The following is a 17,679-nucleotide window of genomic DNA, read 5'->3' as shown; positions in this document are numbered from 1 at the left end:
TTAGTCAGGGTCACACAAACGCACATTGCAAATTCAGTAACAAAAGTCCACTTAGGCTCAGCCTAAACTGAGGTCCACACTTTGAATGACATGTAGTAGAGAATTATGGAAATACTAGGCTACTTACTACAAGTGCTCTCTGCATGTTTGTTTTTTTAGGTCCATTACCACATTTAAAGTTTCCCAGTGGAGAATGGTATGTGAAAAACAAGTAAAAGTTTTTTTTTTAAGCGGTTATAGTATGAGTGGTGGTTGTTTCATTTGATAGTATATTGTTGGAATTGATCTTAAGACTTCCTTGCTGGGAAAGCGAGGCAGATATTTCAAAAGACAATGGTTTTGCCTGACAATAAACTACCTGAGTGTTGACACACCCAAGGCCTACAGGAGAACCTATCTCTCACGGTATAAGGGGCCTAGAGGGGGCGGGGGAAGTATTACATTCCAACTGTTGCATCGTAGCCTATGGCTTTATTATAAAAGTAGGTCAACATTTGATCACTGAAAACAAAGCATTTCATTCTCAATAAGAGACAGCCCATCTATGTTGCGAGGTATAAAAAAAACAATTACGCAGACACCCGGCTCTAGCAATACATTCACGCAAAGGATTTCAATTTAAATGTTTGAAACATTGCATATCGTTACTGCATCATAAAGTAACAGTTTATTAACAAAGTTAACTCGCATAGAACCCTAACAAAAACAAACTTGCTTTAGCTTCCTAACCAGAATAGAGGCAGGCAGTGCTGTAATACTTACCAGCTGTTTACAACACTACAAGAGACAATTTTGACATGTAGGCAACTTGCAGCTTTCACCCGCTCGAGTTATTCCGATCCAGTTTTAGATTACTAAACCACCACTGAAGGCACAAAGTGTGCGCACTTCGATAATCCTTGGAAACTTTGTCACACTTGTTCGCTGAGGTATAGCTTGTTCACGACACTCTTATCGGTAGCTGTCGGTGCAAGCAGTCGCCATGTTTGCGTTTGGTCACACTTTAGTGAGCAATTATTTTTATTTTTTTACACCGCTGCATGAGACAGAATGAAACCGCCCAGATAGTGACTGGCACTCAGATGACAAACCTTCTCCGCCTTTTTCCAACCGCCTCTTAAAGCCAGTTTATGCTTGATCTGAAAATGTGGTCGGAGGCTTCGTATGGCGGGTGTGACGCAATTGCGGAGCATCCCGCGGCCAAATCAAGCTCTGTACCGCATCGCTGTGCGCCTATCAAATTGTGTAACAATGCGGAGGGCTCTGTACAGCTGCATTGACATGATTGGTTGACGCTAGGTGGGGGCGGGAGGTCCTGTACAAACACAAACTCACTTCCTTGACAACTTCCTTCACAACAGCTCTTCTCTGCTCCACGAAGCGCAAAAAGTATGTTTGCTTTGACTTCTGCGGAGGCGCATTTAATGTATGGTCACTGTAGATGTCAGCTTGACAATGTAAGGCCTATGCCCCTACCCTCATGTGAAATGTAATGCATATGATGTCTTGACACCAGAATATTGTAGGCTGCAAATTCAACAGGTGTTATAGAGTGCTATAGTATTTGATTTTTTTTTCATTTAGTGACAATATATTTTATATACAAGCTCCCTTAGTCAGTTTGGGTGTTATATAGCCAATACTAGGTCTACTGCATAAATAAGCAATTTTTCAAAAATCAAGTAGGCGCATATTTCATGAATTGAAAAGTCCAATGAGAATTCATCCAAAAATAATCCAATGATTATTCTGGATAATGTATAGTTTCCCATGACTAAATATTCTTACTGATGAGACCCTTAAACCCTTAAGAAGCTGAAATATTTCACTTTTATACATTCCCCAATCTCTAGAAAAATGGGACTGAATTATACTGAACAAGCATATAAACAGAGCACGTAAAGTGTTGTTCCCATGTTTCATGAGCTGAAATAAGAAATCCAGAAATGTTCCATACGCACAAAGCTAATTTCTCTCAAATTTTGGACACAAATTTGTTTATATCCCTGTTAGTGAGCATTTCTCCTTTGCAAAGATAATCATCCAACTGACAGGGGGCATATTAAGAAGCTGATTAAGCAGCACAATCATTACACAGATGCACCTTGTGCTGGAAACAATAAAAGGCCACTCTAAAATGTGCAGTTTTCATCAAACTGTCACAGATGTCTCAAGTTGAGGGAGCGTGCAATTGGCATGCTGACTGCAGGAATGTCCACCAGAGCTATTGCCAGAGAATTTAATGTTAATTTCTCTAACATAACCCGTCATTTTAGACAATTTGGCAGTACCTCCAACTGGAAGCTCATCTGCTTGGTCGTCGTCCTCACCAGGGTCGCAGTTCTGCCACGCAACTGAATTCAGTGGGGAAATGCTCACCCAATGGTAAAAAAATTATCAAATTGTCATACTAAAAGTAAAGATACCTTAACAGAAAATGAAAACAAAGTTATCCAGTAAAATACTTCTTTGATTTTACTCAAGAAGTATTTGGTTTTAAATATATGTAAATGTAATTGCTAAAATATATTTAAGTGTAAAAAAATATATATTCCTTAATACACCGAACAAAAATATAAATGCAACATGCAACAATTTCAAAGGTTTTACTGAGTTACAGTTCATAAGGAAATCAGTCAATTAAAATAAATTCCTTAGGCCCTAATCTCTGGATTTCACTTGACTGGGAATACAGATATGCATCTCTTGTAGAACAAGACTTGTTCACAGATACCTCAACAACCGCAAAGTAGGGGCGTGGATCAGTAAACCAGTCAGTATCTGGTGTGACCACCATTTGCCTCATGCAGCAGGATACATATCATTGGAATAGTGTTGAACAGGCTGTTGATTGTGGCCGGTAGAATGTTGTCCCACTCTTCAATGGCTGTGCGAAGTTGCTGTTAAATTGGCAGGAACTGCAACACGCTGTTGTTCACGTCAACCCAGAGCATCCCAAACATGCGCAATGGGTGACATGTCTGGTGAGTATGCAGGCCATGGAAAAACTGGGACATCTTCAGCTTTCAGGAATTGTGTACAGATCCTTGCGACATGGGGCTGAACAGCCCAACACTGGGCCTCAGGATCTTTATAAAATGCAATTGCGTTCATTGTCCGTACCTAATGCCTGCCCATATCCCGACTGCTGCCATGGGGCACGAGAGTATAGTCTTATTTTAGGGAATACTGTGCCACAAACTGCATTGCTAGTAAAATGCCTGAGCTGACACCCAAACATTTTGACATCTTTGACATCAGCAAATCCCTCGCCCACACCATCTGCCCGGTAGTTGAAACCGGGATTCATCTGTAAACACACTTTTCTGTAGAAGGTGAGCATTTGCCCACTGAAGTCGGTTATGACACCGAAATGTAGTAAGGTCAAGCACGCAGATGAGTTTTCCTGAAACAGCTTCAGGCAGTTTGTGCAGGAATACTTCGGTTGTGCAAACCCACAGTTTCATCACCTGTCCGCCTAGTGGTTAGAGCGTTGGACTAGTAACCGGAAGGTTGTGAGTTCAAACCCCCGAGCTGACAAGGTACAAATCTGCCACTGAACAGGCAGTGTTCCCAGGCCGTCATTGAAAATAAGAATATGTTCTTAACTGACTTGCCTGGTTAAATAAAGGTCAAATTTTAAAAAATTAAACATCCCGGTTATATACATTTGTACACAAAATGAAATACGTTTTTTGTGCATATTGAACATTTGTGATCTATTTCAGCTCATGAAACAAACACCTTACGTGTTTATATTTTTGTTCCGGGTATTAAGCAAAGCAGACCGCACACTTTTGTGTTCTTACATTCACGGATAGTCAGGGGCACAGACCAACATCATTTAAAAACAAAGCATGTGTTTAGTAGATCCACCAGATCAGTCAGTAGGGATGACCATGGATGTTCTTTTGTGAATTGGACCATTTTCCTGTCCTGTTAAGCATTGAAAAATGTAACAAGTACCTTCGTGTGTCAGGGACAATGTATGGAGTAAAAAGTACATTTATTTAGGAATGTGAAGTAAAAGTAGTCCAAAATAAAATTCTGAAGTAGATATCACCCAAAAAAACAACTTACGTTGTACTTTAACAACACTATGCTCACTGGCATACTGAAGTAGTGTGCTCTTCGATGACTAATCCTGGTTTCAACTGTACCAGGCAGACAGCGTGTATGACGTGTGGGAGAGCGGTTTGCTGATGTCAACTTTGTGAACAGTGTCCCAAGATGGGCAGGAGTAAACTACAGACAACAAACACAATTGCATTTTATTGATGGGAATTTGAATGCAGAAATACCTTGACAAGATCCTGAAGCTCATTGTCGTGCCATTCATCCGCCGCCATCAACTCATGTTTCAGCATGATAATGCACGGCTCCATGTCGCAAGGATCTGTACACAATTACTCTAAGATGAAATTGTCCCAGTTCTTCCATCGCCTGCATACTCAGACATGACAGCATGTTCCGGTTCACTCCAATATCCAGCAACTTCGCACAGCCATTGAAGACAAGTGCGACAACATTCCACAGGCCACATTCAACAGCCTGATCAACTCTGAAGGAGATGTGTCGTGCTGCATGAGGAAAATGGTGGTCACACCAGACACTAATTGTTTCTGATGCACATCCCTATTATTATTATTATGTTATTGTATCTGACCTGCATTATGTAAGAGAATGTCTGTAATACTGTGACAGAAAATAATTGAATCTTCCCATGTTTTATTAGATGGTTTTTAGTTTGTGTCTGTATCCCAGTTATGTGAAATCAATAGATTAGGGCTTAAGGAAATCAGTCAATTGAAGAAAAAAAATGCATTATGAACTGTAACTCAGTAAAATCTTTTAAATTATTGCATCAGTGTAGTTCAGATGATTGAACCCCCAATAACTCCATGCAAGTGTAAACAAGGCCTTTACAAGCCCAGGAACTGAATCCCCAAAAAGATTAACCCCGATTGACATTGGTAACAATTTAATTCATTTAACAATATACAATTCATGTTTGTTTATTCTCACCTATCATATGTCATCTTAGACATAAAAAAATATTTAAAACTTGTTTCCATGTTAGTTTCAGACCATGTTAGATTGGCACACATATGTACAAATATTTTAATTGCATGTGCCTTGAAATTACTTAGCCTTAATTGTGAAAAAGTAAGAAACTAGAAGACTGCTCAGAAAATATATAAATGTGGAGACACTACAGATCATCTATGGGGGAGAATGTGAACAGTTGCGGGAGGTTATACTGCCCTGTTCTTGGCGGTGAGGGGCTCTCTAGAGTGTCCAGATCCAGGGAAAAGACCTTGTCCGTCACTTCCACTGTGGCTGAGGTCTCCAGCGTTGCTGCCATCAGCCAGTCTCTGGCGTCCAGGCTCCTCTTGTCATGCTGTGAGAGAGAGGGCTCTGGCGCCCCCTGGCGGTGGTCCATGAAGGAGGCCTCTCCAAAAGCCTGCTGGATCTTGTCCAAACGCCTGCGCGCATCCAGCAGGGCTGGCTCAGTCTCTGTGGGGAGGAGATAGGGGATGTGGGGGAGGAGCAGCTCTTCCTCCTCAGTGTTGGATATGTCCCTGGAGTTAATGGAGGTCAGGACGCTGCTGTCGTTGCCCGGCAGCTCGGGAAGTGTCTCTTGATCTATACTGTACTGCTCTGGGAACACCTCTTGGTTGATGCTGAACTGGACCACGTTGTTGTTGCTCAGGCTATTGAGGGCTTCCATGTTGGAGGAGTCCCAGGACAGGGTGGACATGAGGGAAGCCTGCTGGGGGGCTGCAGTACTGCACCCATTGGTGGGATCCAGGCTTGTGCTCAGGGAGGAAAAGTCGTGGCCAAGGGAGGCGTCATGTACCTCGCTGAGGGGCAATAGGCACCCACGGATGTTGTCGCAGTCAAATGTAGCAGACAGGCAGGCCTTCTGAGCCTCCTCTTCCTCCACCGCCCTTCGCCAGGAACTCTTCACATCCAAACCTGAGGGAGGGGGGGATAAACATTGCTCCTCTGGCCAACAAAAGGCAAAATTGAAGAGAGCATTCTGCCTTTCAAATTACATCAAATAAGGTCCAATACTCACTCAAACTCTCTGGGGTGCGTGGAATCTGCTTCCTGGTGGAGAAAGGGTCTTCGCCAAGAGTATCGAGTATGTCTCCCAGCTCAAGTCCTCGTAAACTTATGTTGCCAGGGCTGGGGGTCACAGCCTCCGCAAACTAAAAACACACACAAACAGTAAGGAATTGAAAATGCTCCATGCATGGCATGCATGTTAAGCAACATGGTACAGACAATACCAGTCATACACAGATCAGTGGGTTAGAAGAGAAATGTCCAATCGTGCCGAGCAGAACCCCTAGTTATTTAGTGACGTTCCAGTGTTCCGACCAGCATTATACAGTTCTGAACCGGTTCAAACCCCCAAAAAAGTAATGGTTCAAATAGTTATTTTTTACCATTTCAAATCATCAGTTTTTACATTTAGCCAATCATTAACTCCACCAATTAGCGTGGACAGAGCAGCTTGCTATGGAAAATGTAAGCTAGTTGTTTACATGCTTGATGGACAGTTAAGTGCAGGCACGTGATGTGAGGGTGTGGATTGAAAGAGGGGTGAACATTGAGGGGGCTTGGCTTGAAGCGCTGAGCAGCATGACATGTGAATTGGAATGGTTTAGGCCATTATTAGCATCCTAATTTCTCTGAATTATATATTCTCCTCTGTTCCCAAAACCAGTTCCAACCCCTGATGCAGGTATGGATTGTCTGCTCCGTATCTCTCCTTTGCGATTTCACACAACTCGCCCCGGTCATCAGAGAGCAGGTATGCTATAGGGAGAGCTAGCGACGGTCAGAGCACCCCCATATGGAAACTGTACCCGATTTGCTAAGTTGTCCAACTCAGAGTCAAGGATCTGAGCCTTTTTCTTCACTGCAGACACACGAGGAGTCTTCCTTACACTGGCCTATAAAGAAACAGAATGGTCACATAGGTGATTATCATACCCTGACGAAGACAGCTTGGCCGCCGAAACGTTGGTAATTACATTTTTGCATCAGAGCTCCTAGAGTGTGCGGCTCTTTTATTTTTAAGTTTTCTACTCCGCGAGCCAGCACCTCGCCTAAATAGGTGTGCATTTATTTCTTGTAGATTACCTATGTGATTAAACATGTACATAAATTAGGGACATATTTTGGTATTCAGGGGTGACTAAAAGGCCAAAAAAAACTGATTTATAACATTGAATGAGCTAAAACAAAGCCTTAAAATATATATTTCTAAAGCCAATTAGGATGCCTGTTGCACATTACCTACCGGCAGGTGGCTTGGTGAGGGAGCTTTGGCAGGGACAGACAGAGGAGATTCACAAAGTGCAGTGAGGGGAGTCAGTGGGAAAATGGCCACACTAGGAAGAGATGCAATCATCTCAACAGCTGGAGGGTAGAGGCTGTTAAAAAAAAGAGACCTGTTATAAAGACATTCTGTGGATCAAATGATGTTGGAAATATGATTAGAAAAAACAAGACTGGATAACGGTTGTCTGCTCCGTATCTGTCCATTGCGATTTCATTCAACTCGCCCTGGTCATCAGAGAGCAGGTGTGCTATAGGGAGGGCTTGTGACGGACAGAGCACAGCTCAGGACTGACCAGGTATCTGCCTCCCAACAACAGAGGAATCAGAATACTAGTTGCTCATTAGCAATGAATGCAAGGCAAGCAGAGTTTTAATATACCTTTTGAGGGTGTAATCCATTGTGGTAACGGTCTCCATTGGAACAGAGTCAGTCGCCACAGGCTTCTCCTCAGGAAATTCTAAGTTATGAAACCACCACAAGGTACCACTTGTTAAAATATTCAGTTAAACAATAAAAGCAACTTAGAAGTGGAATCTTTTGTTTTGCTTTACTCACCGGGTAGATTGGCCGGATACTGAGAGAAGATGCTGGATTTGAAGCTGGCGTCGGTGGCCGGCTCAAAGGACAGAGGAGCCATGGGGAACAGAAAGTCCAGGGCCTAAAGGGAGAGAGAGAGAGTACAGCCCTCAGTCAGATTTTAATATCCCTGGCCTAGGCAGTAGGGGCTGTTGCTGGAAAAAGCCATTTAATACATCCATGTCAAACCAGAAAAGGCACTTACAGGATCCTCGTTGAGGAACGAGGTCAGCGGCGTGCGTTTCAAACAGTCCGCCCACTTCCGGTCCCACTCTGCCTCCAACTTTCTGATGAGGCTCTTCACCTCTGGAATTTCTTCCTTTGAAATCCTCTTCCTGTAAAGAGAAAGACAGTGGGATGCAGTGATGCCAGAGAGAACCGAGCTTGACAGTTTAAAATAGCTATTAATACTGTCCAAGATGGATTTAAATTGCTGCGGTCTTGTGTTAAAAGACAACAAATTACAAACATGTTAACTGCTGCTACGCAATTCAAACAGTAATACATAAACTGGGTAGTAGTTCCCCAACAAGCAAGCCTCTGCGATAGCAGTTTGTAGCCTACCTCATGACTCTGAGATCCTCCATGGCGCGGGCCATCTGTAGGTTCCTCTCCTGCAGGTGCAAGGGGTGGAGCTGGGCAATGGGGGTGTGTCCTGCCACCCGGGTCCTTTCCGCCCCTAGGAGGACCAGAGCCTGATGGAGCAGCTCCAGCATACGGAGGATGTTCAGCTGTCCTGCCTCGTAAACACTGCCCACACTCGACTGGCGAACACACAGAACTTACTTAGTGATAAACACTAGAGCAGTACCCACAGCACTCAGAAAGTCCCACTTATTTGTAGCATTTCCAGTACTAGCATACCTGATTCAATCAGTTAACTAAATGACCATTTATTAGTTTCATCGGTTGTGCTAGCTCTGGAACATATCAAACATGTGGAACAGCTGGGGTTACTTGAGAGGTTTGGGAAACATTGCACTGACATATGGACTAGGTTCCAAATGCACCATCACCCGCTAAGCTAAAAAGGCATTTTTGCACGTCTCACCAGGTGGGATAACTGCTCTATCCGCTCTAGCAGAACCCGGGGGATTTTGAGGGCAAGGTCCGTCCCGTCCAGGGTGTACTGGTCCACATCTCCCCTGATGACACTCTCCACCACCCGCCGCTCCTCCTCCAGGGTGGACAGCACTCCGTCCATGGACGACCACAAGGAGCGCACCTTGGGTGTGTTCAGAGGTGAAATGGTCAGACTATTGCACATAGAAATGTTATGAATGTCCATTTCTAATCATGTTATACACACTATAAGTAATTTATAAAATGAAGGAAAACCTTCTGAATCTTGTCAGCTTGAGGGGTTCCCTCCTGTTCAACTTTCTTGTGACGCCTGCGCAGGGGAAATACATTTATTTTACCAGCTGCTATTGATTATTAGCACTTGGTGTATGTTTGATACAAAAAAAATATATATCTGAACTACAGTCCAAAAAAATATATACTTAAAAAAGGGTAAATGGACTCATACATACTTATGCAAATCATCATACTTTGCGTCTTCAGCTCTCCAATCTCTCAAAGACTTCACTCGAGACCTACAAGCGAGAACAGATGTAGAATGGCCAAAACAAGGCACATTTGAAAAGAAACAACAGTTGACTGGCAAAGGCAAGACATTCACCTCAGGGCATACAAACTCCAAACCTGTGACCAACTGTTTTAAGAGGGTGGCTTGATGATTACCTGCTCATCATTTGCACCTGTGCTAATTAGCCAGAATCACAACACACCTAACCATTTAAAAAAATATATATATTTTTTTATCTAACAGAATTGGTCTCAACAAAAATTTGACACTTATAGGCATTGTAAACACCAGTGTATCTACAAACACATCCAATGCCTGTGGTTTGTGTAGTAGCCATGACTTACTGGGCCTGTCTCTGGTACTCCTGCAGCATCAGGTCCTGTTCCACAGCTCCTCTCAGGAATCTGGTCTTGACCAGCTGAAACCGCTTCAGCGCCATTTCCACAGAAGAGGCAGGGGCTGCCGCTGCCTCTGGGACCCACGTGCCATCTAACACACATTGGCTGCGTTCACACAGGCAGCCCAATTCTGATATCTTTTTCACTAAATCAGTCTTTGACCAATCACAGACCATTCATATCAGTTTTTTTTCTTCTTCTTCCAGAGCTCATCTGATATCAGAATTGGGCTGACTGAAAATACCCACTAGCTAGGTTTCCATCCAATTGTTGACAAAGTGATTATTGTAAAATATGCCAATTTTCCCACCAGAGATGTTTCCATCAAAATTACTTCTTGCGGATAAAAAAAAAAAAAAAATTTAAAAGTATATGCGTGATAACGTAGTGCACATACAATAACTGCAGTCAAATCCCCATGTAAAAAAAAAAAAAAAAGTTAATTGGTTTGCTTCACATTTAACTCTACCGATGGTTGTCACAACAAAGAAATGTGCGTTATATAGCGAATATTCCCACTGTTAATGGCACGTGCACTCTAACCAATAGCTTGCAGATACAATGCAGGTATAGTCTACATGAGACTATTATGGACAAAAGAGCAAGATTATGCAATTTGTCAAACAGCAGCCAAGCGTCGATCATCATGTCACCAGAATAAGACCCTGGATATTTACTGAAAAGCAGCATGAATCTCATCACCTTGCACTGTCACCACCCTTTGAAGCTCATGCTTTATTTCATCTGTAGCCTAATAAACTGCATGTCTTCCCGAGTCGTAGTGGGAGGATCACACTCCAAGATTACCTCAATATAATGGTTATTATTATATATTTGTGCATAAAAGCATTTCCACCACTATTTCTCACATAATCTTATAAACACAAAAACCCCACCTTCTCTAGCATATTTTGTTTTGTTGACATTTGGAAAGTTATGCAACAAACAAATTAGCCGTTTCGATCAGGCCTGTCGTGACACTTTTTATCTGACATGTACTTTATGCGCATAAAACGGTTACATGGGACCTGGTTATTGACAAACAACTCCAGACAAACAGTTGCAATTCACAGGGAGATGAAAAGCTATGGAGTCTGCCTTTTTATTTTACCAGGCAAGTCAGTTAAGAACAAATTCTTAATTTCAATGACAGCCTAGGAACAGTGGGTTAACTGCCTTGTTCAGGGGCAGAACGACAGATTTTTACCTTGTCAGCTCAGGGATTCGATCTTGCAACGTTTCTGTTACAGACCCAACGCTCTAACCACTAGGCTACCTGCTGCCCTGCATTTAGACAGGCAGCCCAATTCTGCTTTTACCCCCACTAAATTGGTCTTTCGACTAATCAGATCAGCTCTGAAAAATATAGCTGTGAAAAGCTCTGTGATTGGTCAAAATCTGCTTGTGTGAAAGCAGCATAAGAAGTCCAAACCTTGGGCTACTCATAGTGTAAATGTGATAACCCCATACTGACAAAGCAAAAACAGGTTAGTGTGTGTAGCTTGAGGGGGGGGAAACGATTTAATCCATTTTAGAATAAAGCTGTAACATAACAAAATGTGGAAAAGTCAAGGTCTGAATACTTTCCAAATACACTGTATAGGTCTTACTACCTGTTGAAAATGTCTTCATATCATGCAACATGACATGATTGGCTAGATGGAGCATAAGGTTGACGAACTTGGGTCCACCAGGCGAGAGGAATAGTGACGCCACCACTTTGGGAACTGTGCTCCCCTGCTCATCCTGAAAGCACATATGAAGTTCAAACACTTTAAACCTGTTGACCAGACAGTAGTCTGCTGCAACAAGTAGGTCAAATCGTGCACATCTGAAAGAAGACATGTCAAATCCTTACCATTAGATCTCGCAGCCAAGCACAGGTCACCTTACGGAATTCGGCATCTGCTTTGTGGTCCAACACTGGCCAGCAATGCCTGCATACAAGACCCAGCATTTTACATGATTGCAAAAAATGACAAATGTGTGAAGAGAAACAAGCCGGGTCTGCGACCATCATACCTGTATGCATCGTGGAAGCGTGCGGGGTTGAGTTTTTCTAACAGGAAATGGGTAACTATGTAGAATGCGTCCTTGTTTGGTTTGTCAAACATATTGCTGTTGGTGAGAAACTGTTGTCAAAACAGGCTTCTGACTGAGCTGAGAGAATGGAGTCGTTCTACCTATGCCTATTATTTTCATTGTCATGACATCGCCAGTTTGTCTCACTGGATTGAAACAGGGTTGCAAGACTGATGTTGACACTGTCAACGTTAACTGTTAACGTTAGCTGTTACCACAACAATCAATACTTACGGTCCAAGAATGATGTGTTTAACATTGGCTTTGCTGGCTCCTGATGATGCTGCGACTTCGGGTTGAAATCCAAGACCCACGAGAGACCACCACAGATATTTACCGTTCGTTCTCTGAAGAGTCGACATTCTTCCAGCAAGCTGACAGTTTTGAGATCTAAAAGTGATCTAACTGCTAGCTAGCAGAAGACTGAAACATACGATGCAACTAAATTAACGGTAGCTAACTAAATTGTCTAGTTAGTTGGGCAGAAAGCGAACATAGCTAGCGATAGTAACTAACGTTACCGTCGTCGAATTTCAACAAATGATACAAATACAATTTCCGTACAAAATGATGCATGTACACCATACATATGTAGTTACTCGACATTACGCATACCAACTTCGATGAATGTCTTCTTCAAACCGCCAAATATTTCAAGAAGAAAAGAATTAGCCGGATGCTGATCTGCATACTTCCTGTGTTGCGCATAATTTTGTCCCCTACAGATCTCGGATTGATCCTTCGCTGCTAGTCGATTCAACAATAAGAACCACATTTGAATTGTCATATCTTGAATTGATAATCACGACTGGTAAAATGTGTATTATTGAATTGGAATTAGACTAGTTCAACTAGGTGGCTGGGATATATCGTCTAGCTGTCTAGATTAATTCACGTTTTGTTTGTATGTAGCATTACTGCCGGGGTGTGTCTTTGTGAGTGATCGGTGAAATGGCTGAGCAGGGAGTTCTCCTGGACCAGGGCCAGTTCTGCTGCTCTATCTGCCTGGATTTACTGAAAGAGCCGGTCACTATCAACTGTGGACACAGTTACTGTAGCAACTGTATTGAGGACTCCTGGGATAAGGATGACCCAACGGGTGTCTACAGCTGTCCCCAGTGTAGACATACCTTCTCCCCAAGGCCTGCTCTGATGAAGAATAGCCTGCTAGCCATGGTGGTCGGGAACATGAAGAAGACAGGGCTCCAGGCTACTTCTCCTGCTCTGTGCTTTGCTGGACCTGGAGATGTGGAATGTGATTTCTGCAATGGGAGAAAGCAGAAAGCTCTCAAATCATGTCTGGTGTGTCTAGCCTCTTACTGCGAGACTCATCTCCAGCCTCACTATAATGTAGCTCCATTGATGAAGCACAAGCTGGTCAAAGCCACCACACAATTACAGGACAATATCTGCTCTCATCATGACAAACTGATGGAGATTTTCTGCAGGACCGATCAGCAGTGTATCTGTTATCTGTGTACCATGGATGAACATAAAGGCCATGATACAGTCTCAATCACTGCAGAAAAGACTGAGAAACAGGTGAGAATCAGAGCTAATCTTAGTTATTGTGATGAAAACAACATGGCAAAAAAACATCACATGTAGATAGGCGTATGAGGCAGATTTGCATTGTCAAATCGCATCAATGCCATGTAACTCAATAAAGTGTTTTTTTTTGTCCACAGAAGCAGATAGGGACAAGTCAGCAGAAGGTCAACCAGAGAGTCCAGGAGAGGGAAAAAGAGTTGAAGGAACTGCAACAGGCTGTGGAGTTTCTCAGCGTGAGTATTGACCAGAGGAGATTAACCCTGTCATCTTTGTTGCAGTCGTGTTGGGCAGATCATATGATCCCAAACCGCCTGGAGAAGCGTTTGATATCTCAGGAACCACAATGATATGATATTGCAATCTTCTGAGGCTCCAAGTCAGAGAAATAGAATAGACTTTAACATGAAGCCATCTCTTGTCTACATGTGTGTTTTAACAGCGCTCTGCACAGGCAGCAGTGGAAGAAAGTGAGAGGATCTTTACAGAGTTGATTGACTCCATTGAGAGAAGGCGCTCGGAGATGAAGGAGCTGATCGTAGCCCAGGAGAATTCAGCTGTGAGTCAAGCTGAAGCCCTCATGGAGCGTTTGGAGCAGGAGATCACTGAGCTGAAGAGGAGAGAGATTGAGCTGGAAAAGCTGACACACACAGAGGATCACATCCATTTCCTGGAGGTAGCTTCACTGAGTGACCATCTGTCTGTTATTGCAAAAGGAACTCGTTATTCTGGGGTGGGTTTACCAAAGCCTTTATAGCTAGCTAAAGTAGTGAGTAGTATGTTATTTATATAGTTAGTGGACTTAGACTTATGTCTCTCGTAGAGTAGCAAAGTGCTTAATTTTAGGAATTTGTTAGTTCACACACAGAAGATTGACTGTCAAACATCCATACAAATAAATTCTCTCTCTGCAGAGTTATCAGTCTCTCGCCAGTCCCAGTGTATTTTCAGACTTGCCCACCATCGATGTCCGTCCTCTTCATTACTTTGAGGACGTGAGTGAGGCTGTGTCTAACCTGAGAGAGAAACTGGAGGGCATCTTGAAGAGAGAATGGTGCAGAATCTCCACCAGAGGTAGGTTAGAAAGTAGAGTTCCATCTGCATACTTTGATGACATTGAAGTTCTAGCCTACACTGCATTATATTGTCTAATCATAACACTCTTTCACTGTGTGTGAATGTGTGTTTCAGTGAATCTAGTGGATGTTCTACACCCACCCGAGCCCAAGACCAGAGCCGACTTCTTACAATGTGAGTCCAATTGCTAAAAGTTGTATTTTCAATGATTACTCGCCACAAACCCTGAGATACAAGTAAAGAGGGGGACTCATATCATGTTTTTATTTCTTAATTTCTCTTCCCTCAGATTCATGTCGGCTCACCCTGGACGCAAACACGTTGTACAGACAACTCTTTCTGTCTGAGCGGAACAGAAAGGTGAAACTGAAGCGCAAAGGCTACTCCTACCACAGTAGTCCAGACAGATTCACTCAATTGTGTCAGGTTCTGTGCAGGGAAGGTCTGTCTGGGCGCTGTTACTGGGAGGTGGAGTGGAGTGGGTGGAAGATTTATGCAGGCGTTTCGTATAAAGACATCAGCCGATCTGGGCCTGCAGAGGATTGTCAATTTGGACACAATGACAAGTCCTGGAGTTTAGAGTGCTGTAGTAATGGTTACTTTTTCCGACATAATAATGTAAAGACTGAAGTGGCACGCCCTCAGTCCTCCAGAGTAGGAGTGTACCTGGATCACCAGGCGGGCACTCTGTCCTTCTACAGTGTCTCTGACACAATGACCCTCCTCCACAGTGTCCAGACCAGATTCACGCAGCCCCTCTATCCTGGGTTCTGGCTTCATTGCTTTAAGACCACAGCTGAGTTATGCGAGTTAGACTAGAGTCCTATGTCAGTGATGCTTTACCCTACTATTCAGTGAGTTGTTTATCAGATAAAAAACTTTCCTTCTATGAATCTCAGAGGATTTTGACTCTCACAGATTGAGCTCTCTGTAGTCTAGATAGAATTTGAGGTAATTTTCCCCAAATTGTAGGATGTTTAAAATCAAGTAGTCAAGTTAATCAAATGTCTGTGTTAGTCAGACAATCCATATCACTAGTGAGATTTTACTTCTGAAAGTATGTATTAGGGCAGGCAATACATTGTTTTCAGAATGATCTCTGAACTTGACATGTCTGTGTGTTATTGCATATTCTATGTCAGCAATTTTTATGTAGGCTACTGTGCATATGTTGCAGTCAGCGTTTTTGCCGGTATATTCAATTTGTATTTGTCCTAGAACTCATGTTGCATCATGTTACAGGTCCCCTCGAGGTCCATATTATACCATATACTATTCAATCAACTGAAGTAAGTAGTTTACTGAGCCCTTATTAACTCAATATTGACAATGCTGAAGCAAATGTAAACTGATAAATAAACTGCGTATTTGTTGAACATCTGATTAGCGTACTACTTCTTAAACCTTCAGAGCCTCCTAATGTCACGAGAGCAATCGGTCGTTGGTGTCATATTTACATTTGAGTCATTCAGCAGATTATATTATCCAGAGCGATTTACAGTAGTTTGCCTTGTTTCACAGCCTGAGGAGAACTGGAACCACTCTGGGCCTGCTCCTCACAAAGGAATCCACCATTTTAGAGGCTTCAGAACCTACATTTAATTGTAGTTGTTAAATGGTCTTCTGACATAGCTGGTAGATTCCTTTCACTGGCCAGATTACTTGAAAGCTCAGGTGTGCAAGCAGGCGTTTGTGCAGATAGACTTCGCTAAAAACTTTAGTAGCTTCTGACTTCAATTCAACACTGGATAATTTCTCAATGGTTGTCATTACGGGAGATCCAAGCTTTTTCTCAGAAGGTGAAAGTATGAGGATGTTTGGACTCACCAAGCTGCCAGAGGATATAGTCTCTTTCAGATTTTTTTTCTCTGCTAGGGAGTCTTCCAGAAGACCACCAACACTATCCCTTGAAGCGGGGGAGGGAAAAAATGGACTTTGTGCGATTTCTCGAAGCACATCCATTGTTCTTTACTCTCCTCCCTGGCATTCTCTGGAGTTGACCATAACAGCCATGACCTCTCCTGTTGACAAGAGAAGCCTCAATGTCCACATTCTCCTTAGATGGATTGGTTTTGGCTTGAGACGCAGCCTGTCCAGTGACTCCAAATTTCCGCAACTTGGCACAGATAAGACACCAGTTTCTGGGCGGCCTGCATGGCATATCGCCTGCCAGTGTCACACAACACTGGTCTTGATTTACCTGAGCTGGAACAGGAGATGATCAGTGAGATGTCAGAGTTCACCTGACTCACGACATCTCTGACCACAGATCTGATCAATCCAGGTGAGCCAGAAGAGCAGGATTGATCACCAAGTGTTTGGAGAATTGTGGCCTTGGTGATCTCAAAGAGGGAATTCAGAGGATCTGTCAGTCGAGCGTCTACTCGATGTGCCCTCTGCAACGACGTCTGGGAACTTCAAAACAAACACAAGAATTGATCAATCAATGAGTGAGGCTGTGTCTAACCTGAGAGAGAAACTGGAGGGCATCTTGAAGAGAGAATGGTGCATGTATGTTGTACATGACGTTATAGATGTGTGTGTGTTGATGAGGCCCAATAATTGCTACCTAACATTTATAATAACGTTTTGTCTCAGCATCTATACGAATGGTGTGCTGGTATTTAAATAAAAACAACAACATATGTTTAAATAATGCCAAACAAGATAATATCCACATGACCTTACTTCAACCGATAAGGAAAAGCAAAAAGCTAAAGAGAGGAAGTCACAAACTATTTAGACGTAACCCCGTTTCCAAAGGTTTATGCCTCTCCAGTGCTTTCCTTTAGTTTACGTGACACACCAGAGAGGGGTCACACCACATTCATTCAGTGAGCTAAAGGCAAACGGAAAGCTCTGCTCCATACCACGGGAAAAAAAATGTGCGTGGCAAAAAATAAGAATTATCCGACATCCGAAGAATATAAAGCAGTTAGTTAGCTAAATGGTTGTGAGAAGCTAAGCCAAGTGGTTCAGAAAATATTCAAACCCTTATCTTATGGCGAAATATTGTTTACTGGCCAGGACAGCTTGCCGTGATGTTTTGT

The 17,679-nt window shown here is 42.9% G+C and overlaps 3 protein-coding genes and 2 non-coding genes across 6 annotated transcripts in view; 1 reads left to right on the top strand and 4 right to left on the bottom strand.

The window, feature by feature from the left end:
• The window catches only part of LOC118391947 (DENN domain-containing protein 4C-like), a 59,328-nt gene extending 58,131 nt beyond the window's left edge, over positions 1–1,197 (bottom strand). Inside the window, exon 1 of the mRNA XM_052459448.1 lies at positions 763–1,197. The gene's annotated coding sequence lies outside the window, so the exon portion shown is untranslated. The remainder of the gene's footprint in view (positions 1–762) is intronic.
• A 3,767-nt stretch (positions 1,198–4,964) lies between these two features.
• Positions 4,965–12,751, bottom strand: LOC118391941 (HAUS augmin-like complex subunit 6). 2 transcript variants are annotated; one of them, XM_035783459.1, is made up of 17 exons: positions 12,620–12,751; positions 12,239–12,427; positions 11,945–12,040; positions 11,781–11,859; positions 11,536–11,668; positions 9,869–10,013; positions 9,469–9,531; positions 9,272–9,326; positions 8,985–9,158; positions 8,498–8,697; positions 8,139–8,268; positions 7,913–8,015; positions 7,736–7,814; positions 7,316–7,448; positions 6,879–6,965; positions 6,083–6,215; positions 4,965–5,979 (listed from the first exon to the last, which is right to left on the bottom strand). In XM_035783459.1, the coding sequence occupies exons 2-17, from the start codon at positions 12,364–12,366 to the stop codon at positions 5,213–5,215; spliced, it is 2,505 nt and encodes an 834-aa protein (XP_035639352.1). In that variant the 5' UTR covers positions 12,367–12,427; positions 12,620–12,751; the 3' UTR covers positions 4,965–5,212. The 2 variants fall into 2 exon arrangements, with proteins under 2 accessions (XP_035639352.1, XP_035639353.1); XM_035783460.2 differs by lacking the exon at positions 6,879–6,965 and having other exon boundaries at positions 12,239–12,639.
• LOC118392791 (small Cajal body-specific RNA 8) lies at positions 6,760–6,864 on the bottom strand. Its single transcript, XR_004827436.1, has one exon. It is a non-coding gene; the product is annotated as a small Cajal body-specific RNA 8 (non-coding RNA).
• LOC118392790 (small Cajal body-specific RNA 8) lies at positions 7,536–7,666 on the bottom strand. Its single transcript, XR_004827435.1, has one exon. It is a non-coding gene; the product is annotated as a small Cajal body-specific RNA 8 (non-coding RNA).
• On the top strand, positions 12,676–16,012 carry LOC118391943 (tripartite motif-containing protein 16-like). The gene is made up of 7 exons (XM_035783462.1): positions 12,676–12,815; positions 12,917–13,546; positions 13,693–13,788; positions 13,995–14,228; positions 14,467–14,626; positions 14,744–14,803; positions 14,919–16,012. Exons 2-7 carry the CDS (start codon positions 12,956–12,958, stop codon positions 15,446–15,448), a joined length of 1,671 nt encoding a protein of 556 aa, XP_035639355.1. The 5' UTR covers positions 12,676–12,815; positions 12,917–12,955; the 3' UTR covers positions 15,449–16,012.
• The last annotated feature ends 1,667 nt before the right edge of the window (positions 16,013–17,679 follow it).

Source organism: Oncorhynchus keta, chromosome 13 (genome assembly GCF_023373465.1).
Source record: "Oncorhynchus keta strain PuntledgeMale-10-30-2019 chromosome 13, Oket_V2, whole genome shotgun sequence".
NCBI lineage: Eukaryota > Metazoa > Chordata > Actinopteri > Salmoniformes > Salmonidae > Oncorhynchus > Oncorhynchus keta.
The sequence above is the reverse complement of the archived record's forward strand: the minus strand, read 5'-3'. Positions and strand labels throughout refer to the sequence as shown.

Coding starts and splice junctions, on each gene's coding strand:
- LOC118391941 (XM_035783459.1), bottom strand. CDS start 12,366: ATGTCGACTCTTCAGAGAACGAACGGTAAATATCTGTGGTGGTCTCTC. Junction 11,860..11,944: donor CGCTTCCACGATGCATACAG/GTATGATGGTCG, acceptor TCTTGTATGCAG/GCATTGCTGGCCAGTGTTGG. Junction 10,014..11,535: donor TATGAAGACATTTTCAACAG/GTAGTAAGACCT, acceptor AATGTGTGTTAG/ATGGCACGTGGGTCCCAGAG.
- LOC118391943 (XM_035783462.1), top strand. CDS start 12,956: ATGGCTGAGCAGGGAGTTCTCCTGGACCAGGGCCAGTTCTGCTGCTCT. Junction 13,789..13,994: donor AGGCTGTGGAGTTTCTCAGC/GTGAGTATTGAC, acceptor GTGTTTTAACAG/CGCTCTGCACAGGCAGCAGT. Junction 14,804..14,918: donor CAGAGCCGACTTCTTACAAT/GTGAGTCCAATT, acceptor CTCTTCCCTCAG/ATTCATGTCGGCTCACCCTG.